Source organism: Planococcus citri, chromosome 4, assembly GCF_950023065.1.
Source record: "Planococcus citri chromosome 4, ihPlaCitr1.1, whole genome shotgun sequence".
Taxonomy (NCBI): Eukaryota; Metazoa; Arthropoda; class Insecta; order Hemiptera; family Pseudococcidae; genus Planococcus; species Planococcus citri.
In genome coordinates, this window is record NC_088680.1 from 52,377,225 (window position 1) to 52,397,645 (window position 20,421).

At 33.7% G+C, this 20,421-nt stretch overlaps 7 protein-coding genes across 11 annotated transcripts in view; 2 read left to right on the forward strand and 5 right to left on the reverse strand.

Moving 5' to 3' along the window:
* Nucleotides 1-877: 877 nt before the first annotated feature.
* On the reverse strand, nt 878-4,374 carry LOC135846087 (RCC1 and BTB domain-containing protein 1-like). Of its 3 annotated transcripts, none has more exons than XM_065365091.1 (11): nt 4,090-4,372; nt 3,827-3,994; nt 3,519-3,709; nt 3,285-3,416; nt 2,864-3,132; nt 2,659-2,747; nt 2,382-2,560; nt 2,151-2,299; nt 1,956-2,068; nt 1,645-1,874; nt 878-1,546 (listed from the first exon to the last, which is right to left on the reverse strand). In XM_065365091.1, exons 1-10 carry the CDS (start codon nt 4,172-4,174, stop codon nt 1,645-1,647), a joined length of 1,605 nt encoding a protein of 534 aa, XP_065221163.1. In that variant the 5' UTR covers nt 4,175-4,372; the 3' UTR covers nt 878-1,546. The 3 variants fall into 3 exon arrangements, 2 of the variants coding, with proteins under 2 accessions (XP_065221163.1, XP_065221162.1); XM_065365090.1 differs by having other exon boundaries at nt 1,649-1,874; nt 4,090-4,371; XR_010558878.1 differs by lacking the exon at nt 878-1,546 and having other exon boundaries at nt 1,736-1,874; nt 2,161-2,299; nt 4,090-4,374.
* A 1,229-nt stretch (nt 4,375-5,603) lies between these two features.
* LOC135842790 (RCC1 and BTB domain-containing protein 1-like) lies at nt 5,604-8,844 on the reverse strand. Of its 2 annotated transcripts, none has more exons than XM_065360425.1 (12): nt 8,637-8,844; nt 8,329-8,534; nt 8,059-8,235; nt 7,759-7,955; nt 7,517-7,648; nt 7,176-7,444; nt 6,985-7,073; nt 6,684-6,871; nt 6,456-6,601; nt 6,266-6,375; nt 5,962-6,185; nt 5,604-5,878 (listed from the first exon to the last, which is right to left on the reverse strand). In XM_065360425.1, exons 2-11 carry the CDS (start codon nt 8,405-8,407, stop codon nt 5,962-5,964), a joined length of 1,611 nt encoding a protein of 536 aa, XP_065216497.1. In that variant the 5' UTR covers nt 8,408-8,534; nt 8,637-8,844; the 3' UTR covers nt 5,604-5,878. The 2 variants fall into 2 exon arrangements, with proteins under 2 accessions (XP_065216497.1, XP_065216498.1); XM_065360426.1 differs by having other exon boundaries at nt 8,633-8,844.
* Nucleotides 8,845-8,964: 120 nt separating this feature from the next.
* CCT5 (chaperonin containing TCP1 subunit 5) lies at nt 8,965-11,854 on the forward strand. The gene is made up of 10 exons (XM_065360424.1): nt 8,965-9,219; nt 9,292-9,517; nt 9,597-9,795; nt 9,867-10,059; nt 10,139-10,288; nt 10,361-10,480; nt 10,549-10,734; nt 10,962-11,099; nt 11,189-11,369; nt 11,440-11,854. Exons 1-10 carry the CDS (start codon nt 9,112-9,114, stop codon nt 11,568-11,570), a joined length of 1,632 nt encoding a protein of 543 aa, XP_065216496.1. The 5' UTR covers nt 8,965-9,111; the 3' UTR covers nt 11,571-11,854.
* On the reverse strand, nt 11,762-13,200 carry LOC135842794 (gastrula zinc finger protein XlCGF49.1-like). Its single transcript, XM_065360431.1, has 2 exons — nt 12,833-13,200; nt 11,762-12,758 (listed from the first exon to the last, which is right to left on the reverse strand). Exons 1-2 carry the CDS (start codon nt 12,923-12,925, stop codon nt 12,063-12,065), a joined length of 789 nt encoding a protein of 262 aa, XP_065216503.1. The 5' UTR covers nt 12,926-13,200; the 3' UTR covers nt 11,762-12,062.
* Nucleotides 13,201-13,348: 148 nt separating this feature from the next.
* LOC135842793 (splicing regulator SDE2) lies at nt 13,349-14,638 on the forward strand. Its single transcript, XM_065360430.1, has one exon. The coding sequence runs from the start codon at nt 13,490-13,492 to the stop codon at nt 14,306-14,308; it is 819 nt and encodes a 272-aa protein (XP_065216502.1). The 5' UTR covers nt 13,349-13,489; the 3' UTR covers nt 14,309-14,638.
* Nucleotides 14,389-17,677, reverse strand: LOC135842786 (sodium-coupled monocarboxylate transporter 1-like). Its single transcript, XM_065360421.1, has 14 exons — nt 17,406-17,677; nt 17,159-17,318; nt 17,002-17,067; nt 16,752-16,803; nt 16,584-16,651; nt 16,344-16,498; nt 16,133-16,273; nt 15,915-16,023; nt 15,707-15,816; nt 15,354-15,537; nt 15,177-15,263; nt 14,934-15,106; nt 14,673-14,862; nt 14,389-14,530 (listed from the first exon to the last, which is right to left on the reverse strand). The coding sequence occupies exons 1-14, from the start codon at nt 17,579-17,581 to the stop codon at nt 14,495-14,497; spliced, it is 1,707 nt and encodes a 568-aa protein (XP_065216493.1). The 5' UTR covers nt 17,582-17,677; the 3' UTR covers nt 14,389-14,494.
* Nucleotides 17,678-20,044: 2,367 nt separating this feature from the next.
* Nucleotides 20,045-20,421, reverse strand: part of Nt5b (5' nucleotidase B) — a 36,183-nt gene continuing 35,806 nt past the window's right edge. For both annotated transcript variants that reach the window (XM_065360422.1, XM_065360423.1), the window contains exon 12: nt 20,045-20,390. In XM_065360422.1, the coding sequence (XP_065216494.1) occupies nt 20,268-20,390 (123 nt within the window). In that variant the 3' untranslated portion in view covers nt 20,045-20,267. The remainder of the gene's footprint in view (nt 20,391-20,421) is intronic.

Here is a 20,421-nt window from a genome sequence, read left to right on the forward strand (position 1 = left end):
TCAAAGTTGAAATTTCTGTTGGCATGTTGATAAATTGGCGTCCTTATATTACTTCGATGGCAAAAAGTGTGTCATCTTGAAAATGAAAATTGAAAACTAGACCTTTCACAGGACACACAGGAGAAAAGGACTCACGACTCCAACTTCATTTCGAGATGAAGGATTTGAAATTTTCAAGGAACATCTCAAATTCAAAGTCAAGCTCCAAAGTGGAATTTATTCATCAATATAAGTAGTATGCTTTCTGTTTCTACAAAATTCTATGGGTTGTTCTTCGCAATGTACCTCTACCTACCTACACTACAGTGCACATCTCATATGTATTTATTTGGGTCCTGGGAGTCAAAAAAAATTAGGTCACAACTTTTGTACTCAGTGGTCAGTGCATTCTTAATTCATGAAAAAATCAAAAAAAATAATTTCATCATATTTTCCAGGAAGTTGCGAATTTTGGGGTTAAATTCAATAATTCAAATCAAAAATAGTGCACATTAAAGCACATACCCAACACGTTCTTATGCAAAAGTTCTCAACTTGAAACGATTTATCTCTGTCAAAATATGAATGACAAAGGGAGGAAAATTATTTTAAAAATACCAAAATTCAAAAAAATTAAAATAATCAAAATCCAAAAAAATAATTTGCTAAACGGCAAGAAATGTTTTTTTTTTGAAAAAAAAAATCCGTAGGTCCGTAGGACTTTTAAACGCTTTTCCTGTAAAATTTTACTTTTGGTGAAGTAAAATGGTCCCTTTTCATATGTGCGATAGCCGATAGGTAACACTTGCAAGCTTCATTTCCCACATTTTTTCACGAAAAATATCTAGACAATGAAAAATGACAATCAATATTCAATAATAAAAATTGTAAAACTGAAAAAATTAAAACAATTTCAAAAATTTTATTCGTAGCAGAAAAAAATGAAAGAATGAACTAAGAACAAAGAACACTAGAATTTTTCAAGTTTTTGTTCTTGTTCCTACTTCCTAGTTCTCTCAATAGCAAGTATTAGATTTTAGATTACAGTACAAAATACGTAGCAGGATGGAGAGAAGAGATCACTTGAAAAATTAAAGAGTTTATGAAAAATGCATTCATCTTAAGGTTATCAAACCGAATATCAAGGTTCAAGATTCCTAGAATTACACGTTTACATACGAGTACATTTCACCCCCGAAAAGTGACAAAGTTACAGCAGCTGATAAAAATAATGATAAATATGCTTCCGGACAATTTTTCTACATCAGAGACATAATACGTGAATTCCATATTCTCAAGTTTATTGCTTAAATTCTCTCGTTAAAAAAATAATAAAATTGTACACGAAACCTCATTGTTTGTACAAAGTAGATATCAGGTACGTAATTTTAGATTCTTACAATAAAATTGGATTCGAAGACATCAGACTTCTTTTTCCGGCAGTTGTGTCATAATTTCATGATTACCTACAATGACTTCGTCTTACCAGTCTGAAGACAGAGGCATCGCACTTTGTAGGGTAAAATCACGAACTGGTTAAATCACTCGAACGACGTTGAATTTTCATCTGGAGAAAAAATTACGCATTTTCAAAACAAAGAGCCATAAATTGATTAAGAAATGTGAGGTATTTTGGAAGATTATTGGTCAAATTTGAATTCACACCTACTTCGAGGGAGATTGCAGTTTTTTAGCGGTTTTGTTTTTTGAATAGAATATCACACAGTAACTCCTCAACTTATCCAGAATGCTTTTCATCTTCGTTGATTTCTTCATCTTATTTACGTAATTAAACAAATAGACAACATTGTTAACGGTAATATTAGACTGTATCAATAACACACAACGTTCGGCCAACTGTTCTAAATCGAATACATTCGCCAAATTCAGTAATTCTGAAAAAGAAACAAAGCTTCATAAAATGCATACGAGTTCATGTGAACAAAGGTAGGTAGGTAATTGATTTTATTTCATACCTATAATGTTGTTGCAGGGTAACGTGACGTCGATTTCATCGGTGTACAGGTAACTCAGAAAAATTTTTAAGATTTCAAAACTGTAGCCTTCTTCAGCTTCTAGAACTCTATACCTACGTAAATAAATCTCGGTTAATTCAAGAATATACGAACGTTTTCAGCTATTCGTAGTCCAACTCATTTTTCAAAAATTACTTCAAAGTACTTGATTTATTTTTCTCACACTCAGGACATTGAGGTTCTTCTTGAAATAATTTAGCAAAATATTCACATCGTGATGATAACACGGATGTATGAGTCAGAATAATTCTACCGTCTACTTTAATGCACAGGTCACACGATTCCTGAAATAAAACGTCATTGATTTCATTACAACGAAGAAAATATGCACACTGAAAAGATTAAACACAGATTTGAATCACTTACCGGTCCAATGGATTCGAATTCAAAGTCAGGTAACTCAATTTTTTTCAGTGGCGCAGAACTTACAGGTGATAATTCGTGAACGTTCATCAATTTATAAGTTACCAGAGGATTCGCATAATGGAAGAACACTTCATGAAGCGAATGAAACTGCGTAAGCTTAGGTTTGAAAATGGGCGCTCCTGAAATCACCACAACGCTTCAATTGATACTAAATTGTAAGCAGGTACCTACACGAAATCAGGTTGTTTTAAAATTTATGGAATTTTTAATCCTTTACCTCGGCCTTTGCCCCACATATACACTTTTCCACTTTCCGTCAAGACAGCTGACAGGGAACAAAAACGACTCGCAGCAATATCAACAATCCTATACAAAAAAAATCAAAATTCCAACATTTAGTATAGAGCTATGGTATGTAGTAAGTCTCACTATATTTTAGATTGTACCTAACGTTTGTTAACATCATTTAGGCAATAACTTACTTCTCGGAAAAAAATGAATTGCATACAAATTTATTTTCTTGAGTCACCTTGGGTGTGCCTAGTCCCAGCTCGCCTTTTTGATTACTGCCTGTCACAAATAAACGATCAAGCTCATCAAGAGCAAGCACGTGTGAAGATCCACAAACCATTTTCTTAATTCCATCAACATCAGTCAAATGGAAAGTCTTCACTTCGCAATCATTCTCATCACGACTGTTATCATAATCGCTAACTAAAAACCCAATGTCATTGATAATCGCCTTCGCAACCTGTAAAATTAAATGTCACATTTCCTCACGTAAATTATTAATTTTGTAAGATAATCGCAATTCAATCAATAATCGTTTTTTTTTTCGAATTTGCCAGCTTAAATCTTAATGCGAAATTTGAAAAATTTCTCACATAATGAAATGATAATTACTGTTCCGTTCTCCAATAACGAAATATAATATTCTCCGGTAGCCATATAAAACACTTTGAGCGGTTTCGCATTTTCTGAACTACAAGAGTTTATTAGGTGTCTCGATTTTTCGCCAAATTTGAATAAATAAATCTATAGGCATATAAACAAAGGTAATAAAAATTCAATCGGATATAGTTGAGTGAATTTCTGTTGAATGAATAAGGTTCTATACGAAAGTTCCCATCTTATTACTTTTCCATCATCACATACAGCCAAATTATGTCCAGATGGTCCAATAGAAATGTCGACTATGAACAGTCCTTGCAATTCAACAACTTCCTGAGGTGAAATATATCGACCAATATCAACATCGGAAGATCCGTAACCGAAAACTTTCCCTTCTTCGGTACAAACGAAAACTTGACTGATACCAAGTATAAATTCTAAACAATGATCGAACAGAAGCAGGTATGGTAATTAAATAAATAACGAAAGTTTCATACAATTGCGTAGGTACGAAAGAAACATAAATGGGTAGGTAAGATGTAGCTATACAATACTTTTAATTCGTTTGCCACACAACGCAGAAATCTTGACTGGTTCAGAACGTTCTGCAGTAAAGCTCTCTGACGACGAATCTGTTTTGCTACATACGATAATACTCCCAGCAGCATATACGTCTTGGTTTTTCATGACAAATATGGCATTTCCAAGTTCATCGTTGCCTCCTTGAAATAAATAAACCTCAACGTATTATAGGCACCGGTTGTGAGAATAATGATACAGTTTACTAAAATAGAGAGGATAAAGTTTAATGTCTTACTCCAAATCTCGAAAGCTTGAATTTGTTCGAGGAAAGCGTCACTGGGTTCCCATTCCCAATCATAAAAGTATCTCCGGATAACCATTCTGAATTTTCAATACGAAGCATAATTATAACGAAACACAATGTTGCAACACATTCCAATACAAGCCTCACAAACAAAACACGTTAAAATGAACGTTAAGTATACGTCTTGATATGATCTGTCGAAGTGTCGATATACCGGATACCCCATGCAGTGCAAGCATGCAGTGCACGTGCAGTACCTAGTTGACCATGAATATTGAATAATGAATTAATGAAATGAATGGACGCAGAGGCATAGTCGCAGTAGACACTTCCGCTGACACCATGCTGGCGCTATCTCTAATTATCTACTGAAAAATGAGCCAACGTTGGAAGAACGGAAATCTTTTTCACGTTCTTGTTCGTCTTATAATTTTTGTTCTTGATCACTTTGATCTTGTTCTTGTTTTTTTTTTGAAGAAAGTAAGGATGACGGCCCTATTTTTAACGACCCCCCCCCCCCAAGGAACATTTCTTAGACTTTCCTTTGATCTAATGAAACTAGAGAAAATTAGAAAAACCAAAAAGCTTGTTGAAATTAGCCTGCATTCTTTAACACGATTCAGTATTTGCAAAAGTTTCAATTCAATTACAATTAGTTTGACCAAAAAAAAATTATTATGTAAAAAAATAAGTTCGTTATTCTCCCCCATCTTCTAATTTTTTTTACCCTTTATCAATTGCTAATCACGCCAAAAAAGTGCCATTTTGCGTTATATTGGTGTACCTATTCATTGCTTGAAAACAAAATTGAGAATTTATAAAGATTATTTGCGTAATTTTCAAAAAAAAAAAAAAAAAAATGTATGCGTATTTCTGGGTTTTAACATTCCTGAACTACCAGATGAATGTGTTATTTTTCACAAAGAAACTACTTATTTTCTTGAAATTTTTTGCGGACATATGTGGTGAAATTTTTCTGTGAAAGTTCCTACTCCAATTTTCTGTTTTCATCTTCTCATGTTACTGGTATACGTAAATATAAGTATTTAAGTCTTCAATTTTGTAGGTACATACCGGTTTTTGTTTCATTTGCTTTCATTGAAAACCTAAGTTCAATTTTAGATTCTTTTGAATTCCCAACCATGCTTTGAAAAAACACAAAACGTCAATATTCCAATATCTATTCATGAAATTTTCATTTCCCATTACAAATTGAACAAAAATAATTGAGTTTAAAAATTCACGATAATTCAAAATATACGTACAAAACTGAGAGTCTGAGAATGATACGAGTAGGTAAAGATTACCCTACCACTAATAGGGATTTTCATTCTTCGGAAAATCAAAGAACTATTAGATACCTACTTTTTATATTGCATATTATTTTTTCGATATTCAGTTTATATTAGATTTACAAATGATATCAGATCAGACTGATATTTTACTGGAAGGGGAGTGCAAAAACTTCCATCCCTCAGTAACCGACACGTTCACAATAAAAATCATTTTCTCGAACTTGAGTTTATTGCTTAAATTATCTCGATAGAAAATAATAATTATTATAAAATTGTACACGAAAACTACTACTTACATACAAGTAGGTAATTTTAAAATTCTTACAATAAAATCAGGTTTGAACACTTCTCCGGTAGTAGTTGTCATGATTTCATGATTACAATGACTTCGTCTTACCAGTCTGAAGACAGAGGCATCGCACTTTATAACTTTATAGGTAACATCAAAAACTGGTTAAATCACTCGAAAGATGTTGGATTTTCATCTGGAGAGAAAAAAATGAAACATTTTCAACGAATTAAAATGTGAGGTGTTTTGGAGGCTCGTTGGTTAAATTTGAATTCACACCTATAAGTACTCTGAGCGAGATTGCAGTTCATCGTTTGAATACCACAAAGGGTAGAATCCTTCCAACCTATCAAGAATGCTTTTCATCTTCGCTGATGTCATTATCTTTCTTACGCGAGAGTACAATGACGAAACGTTATCTACAGTCACAATCGACTGTATCAGTACTACACAAAGTTCGGCTAACGGTTCTACATCGAATTTATTCGCCAGCCTGAGTAATTCTGTTAAAAAAAAAAAAAAACTTCATAAATAATGTACATGAGTTGATGTGAACATAGATAGTTGCATTTTGTTTCTATACCTATAATGTCGTTGCAGAGTAACGTATTGTCAATTTCACCAGTGTACACGTAGTTGAGAAAAGCTTTAAAGACTTTGAAATCACAGCCCTTGATATTTAGAACTCTAAACCTACGTAAATAAATTTCGGTTATAACACATTTACTTCAAACAACCTACAAAGTATACTAATGTGTGATGGAAATAGTCACCTTTTCAATTTATTTTCCTCACACTCAGGACATTGACGACGATCTTCCTGAAATAATCTTTCAAAATATTTACATCGTGAGAATAATATTGATGTGCGAGTCAAAATAAATCTATTTTCCACTTTGATGTACAGGTCACCGGATTCCTGAAGTAAAACGTCATTTATTTTATTACAATGAAAAACATTATCAAAATGAAAAAATTAAACACAGATTTGAACAATTTACCGGGTCTGGTTCAAGTGATTCGAATTCGAAGTCAGTAAACTCACTTTCTCTCATTGGTGCAGAAATTATAAGAGATAATTCGTGAACGTTCAACGGTTTATAAGTTACCAGAGGATTTGCATAATGGAAGAACACTTCATGGAGCGAGTAAAACGGTGTAATAAGCTTAGGTTTGAAAATGGGCGCTCCTGAAATCACAAACGTTTCAATTCATAATTATACTGAATGGTATCTCTGTAAATTCTATGTAGGTACACGAAATCAGGTTATTTTGAAATTTATGGAATTTTTAACCCTTTACCTCGGCCTTTGCCCCACATATATATTTTTCCACTTTCAGTCAAGACAGCTGACAGGGGACAAAAACGACTAGCAGCAATATCAACGATCCTACACATAAAAAAATCATACGCCAACATTTAGTATAGATTTATGGTATGTATTATGTAAGTCTCTAGATTGTAACGTTTGTTAGCATCATTCATAACTTACTTCTCGGTAAAAAATGAATTGAGAACAAATCTGTTTTGATGAGGCACTTCGGGTGTATCTAGTCCCAGCTCACCTTCCTGATTACTGCCTGACACAAATAAACGTCCAAGTTCATCCAGAGCAAGCGCGTGTGAGGATCCACAAACCATTTTCTTAATTCCATCAAGATCAGTCAAATGAAAAGTCTTCACTTCGAAATCATTCTCATCACGACTGTCATCATAATCACTAACCAAAAACCCAACGTCATTTATGATCGCCTTCGCTACCTGGAAAATTAAATCTGGCATATTATCCATGTATAAGCAGAATTTCTCACATAATGAAATGATAATTATTACTGTTCCGTTCTCCAATAACGAAATATAATATTCTCCGGTAGCCATATAAAACACATTGAGCGGTTTTGCACTTCCTGGACTGCAGGAGTTTATCAGGAATCTCGATTTTTCGCCAAATTTGAATAAATAAATCTATATAATACAAACAAAGGTAATAAAAGTTTAATTAGATATATGTCGTTGAGTAAATTCAATTCTGTTAAATGAATAAGTTTCAATTAGAAAGTGTCCATCTTATTTACTTTTCCATCATCGCTTACAGCCAAATTCTTTCCAGATGGTCCAATAGCAATGCTGACTACGAACAGTCCTCGCAATTCAACAACTTCCCGAGGTAAAATATATCGGTGAACATCGGCATCGTCATCGCAAGATCCATAACCGAAGACTTTTCCTTCTTCGGTACAAATGAAGACTTGACTGATACCAAGTATAAATTCTAAACAATTTTCAGAGTACGTAAGTTACATGAATCTAATTTTGTTTTCAAAACGTGCATTATGTGTAGAATGTAGGTATAGGTAGGTATAATTATATAATACTTTTAATCCGTTTGCCACACAACGCAGGAATCTTGACCGGTTCAGAAAGATGTTCTTTTACATCAAAGTTCTCCGACGACGAATCTCTTTCGCAGCATACGATAATATTTCCAGCAGCGTAAAAGTCTTGGTTTTTCATGACAAAGATGGTATTTCCAAATTCATTATCATTTCCTCCTTGAAAAAAACTTCCAACGCATTGTAGGCTCCGGTTGTTGAGAATAATGAAACTGTTTACAAATAGAGAGGATCAAGTTATATATGTCTTACTCCAAACTTCGAATGTTTGAATTTGCTCGAGGAAATCGTCTGTAAGTTCCCAATCACAAAGGTATCTTCGAATATCCATTTCGAATTTTCAATACGGAGCATAAACGAAGCACAATGCAACACAATCCATACACGGATCGCAACCAAAACACATTCAATGAACGATATACTCGTATCACGTGTGACTGAATAGACGCTTTCTGAAACTGGATTAGAAATCAGCAAGCAGTACAATTAGTACAGTGGTTGAAAATAAAAATAAAATACAATAAAATATTAATGATATGTGAACAGAGAAACTCACTTACTTTTCACTTTCTTTCGTGATCAGCTGTAATTATTCGGTGCGATATTTTTCTTACCGGAATGAATCAAAATTCTAAACAAGCTTATCAGCAATTATCTAGCTCCAAGAAAATTCCTAGAATTTCATCATGTTTACTTACATTTCACCCCCGCGAACCCTCTTCGTCATTTAAAATAAAAAATTTGACTTGTATTCGACTACGGTAATTTCGACGTTTTTACGGTAAATTACGTCAATAATTTCAACAAAATAGGATATCCGGAAGTTACCTACCAAACTGAACCAGACCTTGCGCACTTTTTCGACTTTGACAACAATGAAAAAAAATCTTCCCTTTTCGAACCATTCCTCTTCACATGTGTCCGTATGTGTTTCAAAGTTTTAAATTTTTATTAAAGTTTGTAATTAATTGAACCGAGCTTAGTGTTATTGTTAGAATATCTAAAGAATTTTCAATTCATCTATTCACTTGAAGAATGGCGTTCTTGCCAGGTTCCTTGGCCTTCGATGAATATGGCCGGCCTTTCATTATAATCAGGAATCAAGACTCAGAAAAACGTCTCACAGGGACAGATGCGATTAAAGTGAGTAATATTGACTCGAACAATCTTCTCTGTAACATGTTATTTCATACTGACCCATTGCTTTTATTCTAGACGCATATCCTGGCAGCTAAATCTGTGTCTCAAATTCTGAAGTCATCGCTAGGACCAAAAGGATTAGATAAATTGATGGTATCTCCCGATGGAGACGTCACAGTAACCAACGACGGTGCTACTATTCTTAAAATGATGGATGTGGATCACGAAATAGCTAAATTAATGGTCCAATTATCACAATCTCAAGACGATGAAATCGGTGATGGTACCACCGGCGTAGTTGGTACGGTATAACACCTTCCTTTCTAGTTCACTTACTTTCAAAATCTTACGTGTTTTGTTTTTTTCTCATTATTACGTAGTATTGGCCGGAGCTTTACTCGAACAAGCTGAAGTATTACTCGATAAAGGTATTCATCCGATTAGAATCGCAGATGGTTTCGAATTAGCTGCGCAGTTCTGTACCAAATACTTGGAATCGATCAGCGATTCATTCCCAGTTGATCCTAAGAACCTCGAACCGTTGATTCAAACCGCTATGACTACTTTAGGATCTAAAATGTAATTCTTTAAATGAATTGAAATTGAAAATGTAGTGAATTGTGTGACTCATGTGTGCGTGTTTGTTTCAGAGTTAACAAATGTCATCGACAGATGGCTGAAATCGCTGTAAATGCTGTAATGTCAGTAGCTGATTTCGAACAAAAAGATGTCAACTTCGAGTTGATCAAAGTTGAAGGTAAAGTGGGTGGTCGTATCGAAGACTCGATTTTAGTAAAAGGTGTCGTAGTTGATAAAGATTTCTCGCATCCTCAAATGCCCAAGGTAAGATTCGTCTTTTAGTTACATTCTGTACATTTATGTTAGTCGATTACTAATCAGTTGTGTTATTATTTTATCGCAGGTATTGAGAGACGTGAAATTGGCTATTTTAACTTGTCCCTTCGAACCACCCAAGCCGAAAACTAAACATAGGCTAGATGTTACCTCTGCTGAAGATTACCAAGCTTTGAGAAAATACGAACAGGATAAATTCAGCGAAATGGTGCAAATGGTAAACGATTCAGTTTTCTTCGTGAAGTGAATTTCTTCTATTCGTGTTCTGTACTAATGAGTTCTCGTTTAGGTCAAAGATGCCGGCGCTACGTTGGCTATTTGTCAATGGGGTTTCGACGATGAAGCTAATCACTTATTATTGCAACGAGAATTACCCGCAGTTCGTTGGGTCGGCGGACCTGAAATCGAGGTATGTCGTAAATTCGATTGCTGTATACTTCATTTTGAACGGTTTATTTCAATGTTCTTATTTTTCAGTTGATAGCTATCGCCACTGGTGGCAGAATTGTCCCGAGATTCGAAGAATTGACTCCAGAAAAGTTAGGCTTTGCCGGTTTAGTTCGTGAAATTAGCTTCGGTACCACAAAAGATAAAATGTTGGTCATTGAAGAATGCAAGAATTCTAAAGCTGTCACTATCTTCTTACGTGGTGGAAATCGAATGGTATGTTTGTGATTCGCATACACTTCTTATGTCGCATTTTTCATTACCTGACTGAAGATATTCATTCTTTAGTCGGAACAAAAAAAATGCTAAATTAAATCGATTCTGAACCATTGGAGTAATCAAATGTGGTGGCTACTTCACACTGATGTGAATCGTACACTTGTTATTGTGTTTGTAAAACACATTTTTGGTAAATTTATTAACGTGTTTACTCTTTTATTTAGATCGTAGAAGAAGCCAAACGTAGCATACACGATGCTTTATGCGTTGTTCGTAACTTGGTTAAGGATAATCGCATCGTTTATGGCGGTGGCTCGTGTGAGCTTTCGTGTTCAATTGCTACTAATCAAGAAGCTGATAAGGTGAGTGGAAATTTTTCGAAAATACTCGTTTCAGTATCAAAGTTTAATACCTCTTGATCTCTTAAACGTTGTTTTAATTTTTTCTGCAGATATCGTCCCTGGAACAATACGCATTCCGTGCATTTGCCGATGCATTAGAAAGTATACCGTTAGCTTTGGCTGAAAACAGCGGTTTATCTCCTATTCATACTTTAACAGAAGTTAAAAGTAGGCAGATCGCCTCTAAAAATCCAAGATTAGGAATCGATTGCATGCAAAATGGCACCAATGGTATTTATTTTGATCCAAGTGTGAAATTTCCATCTTGAAACTTTCAGTAATATTTGAATTATTGTTTTAGATATGAAAGAATTGAACATCATCGAAACGTTACACAGTAAAAAACAACAATTTATGTTAGCTACTCAGTTGGTGAAAATGATTCTGAAAATCGACGATATCCGATCTCCCGGTGGTGGACCTGAAGAGTAATAAAATTGTATTAGTATTTCTGATTTGATTGTCGTGTAACAATCCATCGAATGTATTCAGTTACATTGATTAATCGTACGAAATTGCGAGTGTGTTCGTCTGTGTGCGAATTCACATTAACAAAATGTCAACCCATCAATCTGCCTTTCATTTTTTACTTGATGTTTTAATTGAGCTAATTAACACAATAGTAGATTTTACAGTTTTATTTTTGAAATTGAATTTTATTTATAATTACACGTTTTTATAATTTATTTTACTACAAATATACAACTTAACTCATTTTCTTTTGATTATTCCAAGATCATTTTTTAAATGACGCTACCTCAACCCGTAGGTAATTGAATTATTGTACTAGACAAGGTAGTATTCCTATTAATTTTTAAATTGATAGGTAATATAACTGGTAGACGATAGGCCATCGTGGAGATTTAATGAGGGAAAGAGAAAAAAAACACAAACACAGTAGAACAAATTGATAATTTTCAAATTCTACGTAGGGGTTACTTTGGCATGTAATTTTAAATGACTAATTAAATTGGAACGCTGACTAAAATATTTATCGCAAATATCACATCGGTGTGGTTTTTCTGCAGTATGTGTTCTAACATGACTGACAAGATTGGATTTCTGTACAAATTCCTTACTGCATAAATTACATTTATATGGTTTTTCGCCGGTATGGGTAAATATATGACTTTTAAGATTAGATCTCTGGGAGAAAGCTCGCTTACAAATAGGACACTCGAATGGTTTATCTCGCGTATGAACTGACAAATGGTTAATCAAGTTGGACTTTTGGGCGAATGTTTTGGTACAATAGGTGCATTTGAATGGCTTCTCGCCAGTATGTAGTCGGTAATGGGCTTTCAAATTCGATTTCTGCGTGAATATTTTCGCACATTCGTGACATTTGTGAACTCGATCGACTCGATGGTTTTGCTTGATATGGTCGAGTAAGACGTTCTTGTCAGCGAATTCGATTTTACACCATGTGCACGATACTGGTCCGTTGTTGACAGGTTTGATTTTCCCTGGATCTGCGGACAGATGATGATCGAACATTTGAGTCTCTTTGGGAAGCTCGAGTGCTTTCGATGGTGCGAAGAGTTCTACTGGTTGTAGGATTATTGATGTGTTAATGGCTGGGTAACTATCGCATTTGTCTTTTTTATCTTCGTTCAATACCTAAAACATCGAATAAACTGGTAGTGTTTTTTTGGTGAATGGAAATGAATGGGTTTAAACGAGTAGGTACTTACTACTTCTGGCATAATCATCATGTGATTATCCATCCATAATGAAGCGTTCAGATTCATCATTTCGGTGGAAAGTTTACGATGATCATTTGTCATTGGGACACTGTCCGATCGTACAGGTGTGGATTATGCGTAGATATCAACGATGCACGAAATTCACGAAGAAATTAGCATAGTTAACTCGCGATATCACCGTCCGGATATTATTCATAACAATTCGAATCGAATTGAGTCGAAAAATTCATTTAATTTAGAGATTTCTCGTCGTCACTGATTAGATTGATTATCATTCTACGATTTCGATTGTTTTTCTGTTGTTTTTGCAAAAAAATGGGTATTGTTGTATTGACACCCAAATGGACCCTCAAATTGACTGACTGTTTTTTTCCATATTTGTTTGCAAAGATCGGACGCTGTCGTTCTTTTATTAAAACGAATCCTCGTAACTTTTCATGGGTTTATTTACTGAACGATTCAATGTAACCGAACAACGAACGTTGAACGATGTCGATGATGACTCATTGGCGATGTGTAAAAAAAAGCTAATTTTCGATCATTCTTAATTCTTTCTGAATTTTTGTTATCACGAAATAGAAATTTGAAAAAGTTATTCGTAATTTTGTTCGCGGATTAATAAATCGACCATTTACAGCTGTAAAAATGGCTGTCCTAAACTTACCTCAGTCGTTATGTGATGTAACCCAAGTTCAAGTCGACTACGATTCGCCAAATCAGCTCCTCGAAATGACAACGTACCTAACTGGATTACCAGACACTGATTTCTATTTATTACACAACGGTAAGAAATTCAACCCTGCAACTTACACCGAAGGAATTATTCATGTCATTCCACGCTTACTCGGTGGCAAAGGCGGATTTGGATCGATGTTACGAGCCATCGGTGCTCAAATAGAAAAAACAACCAATCGGGAAGCATGTCGAGATCTAAGCGGTCGAAGACTACGAGACATCAACGAAGAAAAAAGACTGAAAAATTGGCTAGCTCAGAAACAAGAACGTGAACGCGAAGCTGCCGAACGTAAACGTAAGAAACTCGAACGTCTGCTTCAAGAACCAAAAGTCGAAATCAAAGACGAAGAGTATAATCAGCAGCGCTCCATGTTGACGGAAAATATCAGCGATTCGGTCGAACTCGGATTAAAACAAGCTGTCAATAACGGAACCAAAAGGAAAGCCGAAGAAGCACCATCGACTAGTAAAAAACCCAAGAAAGGGTTACTTTTTGATATGGATTTAGATATTGATTCGGATGCTGAAATCAGTTCTTGCGATAGTGACGATGATGAAGCTCCTGGATCTTCGGGAACTTCCAGCAACGAAAGTAAAATCAATTCGGCCAGTTCGTCGAAGAGTAAACCCGATGAGTCATCTGGTTCATCTAATGATGTAGCTGATGATAGTGAAAGTGTTCCAATAGCTGGCTGTAGTTCGAGCAGTTCAGCTGTGATGAAATACTAGATTCTCGTTTCTTTGGGATTGTTTTTTTGATTTGAGTAAACGAATTGAGCCTCGAGCAGGTTTTTAATGAATACAGACAGTTGAATGTACAGAATTTATTATTAATTGTGAAAAATTTACCAAACGATAGAAAAAAATCGACACATTTTCACGAATCTGGACTCGTAGCATTTGCTGTCGTATAGATTACGATGTCGTCTTGGATTTCATTTCATTGTTATCCTACAGAAAAATCGAGATTATTATTTTGTAAATATGAAAATGAAGTGAGTACATAAATGTAAGCTGTAATATTATTTCCAATAAATTGATGTTTTTTCCAATCTCGTACGAGTTTTTGTGTTATTGATCAAATTAAAATTACTTCTTTTTTTTCTTCGTAGAAAAATTTCTGAACAACCGGTGTTATTAAATCTTTATCCACGAGCTTTGGATCGTTGAATCCGGAAATATAGCTGATAGCGAGACCTACGATGATAGCTACAGCTGTACCAGTAAATGTGTACCATAAGTAAGATATTTCGAACAGAGGAAACGGTTCCACGGAGGGTATTCTACGAAAAAATTATTTCGAACCTTATTCAATCGTAAAAAAGAATAGATTTTTATGAGCAAATTCCATTACTTAATTTTTTCGATGTCTATTAGCGTGATATTTTTCATCAAATCTGCAGGGCAACCGTCTGTTGATACAGGTTTCTTAGGGAAGACAATATTGCCGAGAGTGATTTCTTTTTGAGAATTGATCGAGATCCAGGCAGTAGTTATCAGACTTACGATACCACCTATCAAAGCTCCCTGAAACATTTAATTTGTTTTGTACGGTCGAATTGTTACTGTTGTTGATTGAATGACGAAATTTGCTTACTTTTTCATTTGCCCAAGGGAAAAACATTCCTAAACTGAACATTCCTAGTAATGGTCCAGCTGTGATACCTGATAGACTTTTACCAGCCTGCGAAAGTTGACAAAAGAGTAATTGATCATGGCTCAGTATTTCATTTTCCAAACACATCAACAAAAATTGAATATTATGGATACCTACTTGGATCAAAGTTCCCAATCGTTCTACAACAAACACCATCGCCACACATATGACACCAATAATCACCACAACTATTTTAAGAATTGTACTAGCTCTCGATTCTGTAACCGGTGATTTGCAGAAAGGCTTAATCATGTCTTCAAAAATGACTCCTGTCATCGAATTCAAACCAGTTGACATAGTACTGTTTGAATTTTCAAAAAATTACCTCAAGTTTGGAAATTAAATTCATCTAGGTTCTTCCAAAATCACAATTTGCACGAATAGGATTGGAATTTCATGATTTTAATTAGGTTGAAATTTAATTTAAAATAATTATTCGAGTACCTAGGTACGTTGACTTCGAAACTTACCTCAAAGCAGCACTAAACACACCGGAAAGAAATATTCCTGGGAGACCTGGTATATTTCCTGCCATTTCCATTACGAAGAATGGTAATATTTGATCTGGTTTCTTAATCCTCTGAATAGAATTGGTTCGCATGAAGTATATAAGGCAGACATTATTCGATCAAGAATAATGAATTACGTTAGATAAAGGTTAATATTAAATAACCATACTTTAGCTGTAATTGGATCACATTGATGATAAGTTGCATAAATGATCAATCCGGTGAAACAGCATAAACCTACAATAACAATGATTCCAACAGCCAAAATACCTATAGCTCTAATAAAAAAAAATAATAATAATAATATAATATTTTCCTTGTTTAACAATTATTTCATTTCAACTTTCAACGTTTAGTACTTTACTTTACCTATCTTATTTTACTCACATGTTTGCTTTTCTAATATTTGGCAAGGATAAACATCGCTGAACCATGGCTTGATTTGCAGAACATGATGCCAACCAGAAGAAATAGTTCCCAAATACCACAGACCAGATCGTATGGCGGGTTCGTGGATCAGGATCCATACTGCATTGTACAAGTATCTATCATTAAAATCTATACAAATAATTCATTGTCATTTGTCTATGATACTAACTTTAGAAATTCCAGCCGGTTCGATGCTGCTGCTCGTTCGAGAACGATTCCAAAACCACCAACGTTGACTAAGCCCATAATAAGTACAGCAACAATACCCAGCATCATGATCATGATTTGAAATGTATCTGTCCAAACTACAGCTTTCAATCCACCCTTAATTAATGAGAAATATCATTTGTGAGAGTATACAATCAGTCAATCATACTGAAAAGTGATCAATACTAGATGATTTCCTTACCAATGTTGTGTAGAAAATGCATATCAAACAAACCGCAGGAGTAACTAAATGCAGACTAACTCCGGTAACTGAAAAATAAAATTTATAAGTTCGGATTAAAGAAATACAAATAGATGTTCATCGATCAATGAAATGAAAGATGTTCAAATAGGCTACATCGAATCCTACCTTGATTCAAAGCCAAAGCTGGCACATAAATTACGATGGGAATATACAGCATCTGTAATTCAAAAAACAGAAAAAAATTTGTGCTCTGAATGCAGTACCTCGAGATAAACACCTCAACATCGAATAGTAATAAAATATGATGCAAAACTAGCCTTTTAGGAATGTAGTTGAATGAAATTGAGTGATTTTCATTCAAGTTAAAAATCTCTCGATATTTGTAGGTATTTGATCATAGTATAAACAGGCCTACCATTTTAAGAACAAAAATACACGATCCCAAGATCTTGACAGACGAACTGAACCGTTTATTTAAATACTGAAAATAAAATAAAAAATATCCCTCCGATTAACATTTTTTCATCCATCGATCAGAGATTATAAAACTTCAACAAATAATAAAATCATACCTCATACGAAGAAGTAATTTGTAACGTATAAAAAACTGGTAGGTAAACATAAGCCATTGTAACGCTAACCAGAACCTCAGACAATACAATCATGGAATACTGAGTACCATATACATACATTTCTGATGGTAATCCAAGTATCGAAATACCAGATATATAACTGAATTTTTATAGAAGAATAATATTGTCTTAGTATAGGTAGGTATAATTAAATTGATCAAAAAATCACTAACACGCTCTCACTCACCTTGCTATCAGAGACATGGATACTGGGAAAATACCCATCGTTTTGCCACCCATCAAATATTGAGAAGTTGTATTTTGTTTATCGGCTGCAAAGTACCCGAAATAAATACCTATCACTGCCGATACAATCAACATACCGACGAACATGACCAAATCTAACCAATCGAGGTACTTCATTTTGTACTTAGAGCTTTATTTTTAGTACCTACACCGAAGCTTTTTAAAAAGCTGTCTAACAATGAGATGGTAACGCGGAATACTGAATGTAGATACATATGTTTTTTTATATTTGATGCGTACCTACTATAAAAATGCCTATTCGTAATTCGTATGTACAGACAATTCTTTCAATTAGTACTTCCATCCGATCGTACAGTCACGTATGGAAGTTAAGTGGAACAATTTATTATGTTGGCGAATTATATACCTACCTAATGGCGATACTTAATATTTATTACGTGGTACCAGTATACCTAGTGGAAAAGTATCAAGTTTCTAGAATTTGAAAAAGATTTGAATTTTTTTGAAGAAAAATGCATCCTTGGTCGAATTTCTTAAGTTGATGGTTTTGAAAATAAATTGAATTCTGAGATCGTTCGAGGTGCTTAGATGAATGATGCTCAATAAACTTTCTCGTAGGCCAATGAGTCTTGAAAAATAAAAATAAAATTATTAGTAGTATTCTATGAACTTTCTTCTCAATGTTTTGAAGAAAATTAGAGTGAATTATTTCACATTGCACCGCACCTGCACCTCTATTTTCAATATTTAAATTTAAAATAAAAATTGAAAAATTGAATTGCATTATTGACTCATCATGTTAATCAAATGAAAAAATTATTTTCAAAAAAACAAAAGAAGAGAATAACCATACTAAACACCCATTCAGCAATAATTGTTCTTAAATTTTTCGTCTTCTTTATCAATTGTCCTTGATACAAAAGATAGGCAACATCATTGACAATATTCAATTGAAATAGAAAACTCAAAAATAGAGATGTTTCACTAAATGTGCACAAAGTCAGGAAATTTTTTTCTTCAAAAAAATATTTTTTTCCAATTGAATCTCAACATTATTGAGGAATTCGTGGGCTTCTATTGTTTTTGTTCAAAATTTAAAAAAAAAAAGACTGGAATGTGGATTATTATTAATTCGATGACACCAAATCTTCTGAAGTTCCCACCAATGCTCTTAAATGCAATAAAAAATATCAAAGTGATTTTGGACATTTTTTGGAAAAAATTACAGTAAAAAAATAGGTACACCAATTTCACATTTTGATATTTTGGGCAATTTTTTTTTAAATTTGAGCTCAAAAAATAGTATTTCTTTTTTTCATAGGTTTCTTATAGATTTTGAGTCATTTTTAAAAAGAAATTTGCCTCTAAAAGTAGCTACACTTTTCCTTACTCAAATTGAAAGTGATTCCCAAATAAATGTTGGAAATGTTGGAATAGCATCTATAAAATAAATTCTTAAAGTTTTAGCTTTTGTAGCTGACTAATTATTGCCTATTTGAATATTTCAACTTCAAGGCATTTTCTTGAATGAAAGAAAGAAAAAAAACTCAAAATAGGTACTAGGTACATTTTTTTCTCACGATTATAGTCGTTTCAAAAGTGGCTTTCAAAAATATGTTGGTAATGAGAATATGACCTCGATTAATGATTCTCAAAGTGTGTTGCCTCCCAATCCTTCATTTCGAAATTTTGGACCATTTTTTTGAAAAAATTTAGCCTCTAAAATACTTCCATAATTTCTCGATTTTTTGACAGTGGTTCCTAAAACACGTTGAAAACGTTAGAGTACGAATTCCCTGAGTTTGTATCCACTCAAACGTACATTTCAAGTTTTTGGTAAATTTTGGGCACAAAAAAAATTTCAAAATTTTGGACACAAACATTTTTTTTTAATTTTCAAGGATGTTTTTTTTGAAAAAATTTGAACCCAAAAATACATTTACATTTTTAAAAATGTATTTCGAAAGTGGTCCCCAAAACATGTCGGCAGTCAAAATATGACTTCGAAAAAAAATGCTTAGAAATTGTAGTGCCCAATCGCACATCTTGGGATTTTGAGATATTTTTAGAAAAAAATGCAATCCTCAAAAAATGTTATTATTTTTCTATAATGCCAACCAAAATTGGGTCTCAAAATGTCGTGGTGGGTGATTCAAATGAGATCAGATTTTTTATTGAATAATGACAAGTCATTTGATTTTTTCATCAATTCATGTTATTTTTGGACTATTAAAAAAAATTCAGATTCCCTCAAGAATCTCAATTTTTCAATTTAGCAGCTGCTTTATGAATCCTTAGGCCCAATGATAAAAGAAAATTGAGGTTTTTTGGTAAATTCCAATTTCCACTTATCCTAATTATGAATCTTGACCTAAATTTTTGATACGACCCCATTCCTTCCCCTCGCCTTTTCCTTTTTGCTTTCAAATTCAGCAACAACTTTAGTTTTTCATGACTTGAAATCGTTTTACATGTTTAATAAAAGATTTTAATCTTATTGAAAATTCATTTTAAAAATTCCAATTTGACCAAACTACATATTTTTAAAAATTATAAAAATCATGAAAATTTCATCAAAAAAATATTTCAATTTATACAACGAATAATAAAACAATCGAATACAAACCAACGACAAACGTTGCGTTTATTAAAACTTTGATTTATTATAACAATAAAAACATTCGTATTAAAATATCTACAATTATATGCAATACGATACTGATGGGAAGCACTAAAGTACAAAATGAAATTATACAAATACAAAAAAAAAGAAAGAAGAAAAAAAAACGTAAATTAGGTAACAATGACGCGAAAGTTCAAAGTCCAACCAAACTTCAAAACACTAGATAGTTTTCTCTTCAGACTTATTGTCACTTTCTTCATCGGAATAGTCTTCATCGTGCGTATGAGTAACGATTTTTGGCATTTCGGGACGTAATTGATTAACGGAATTGATGACGCAGCACTAAAACAACAACGACAACAATCGCATTAAA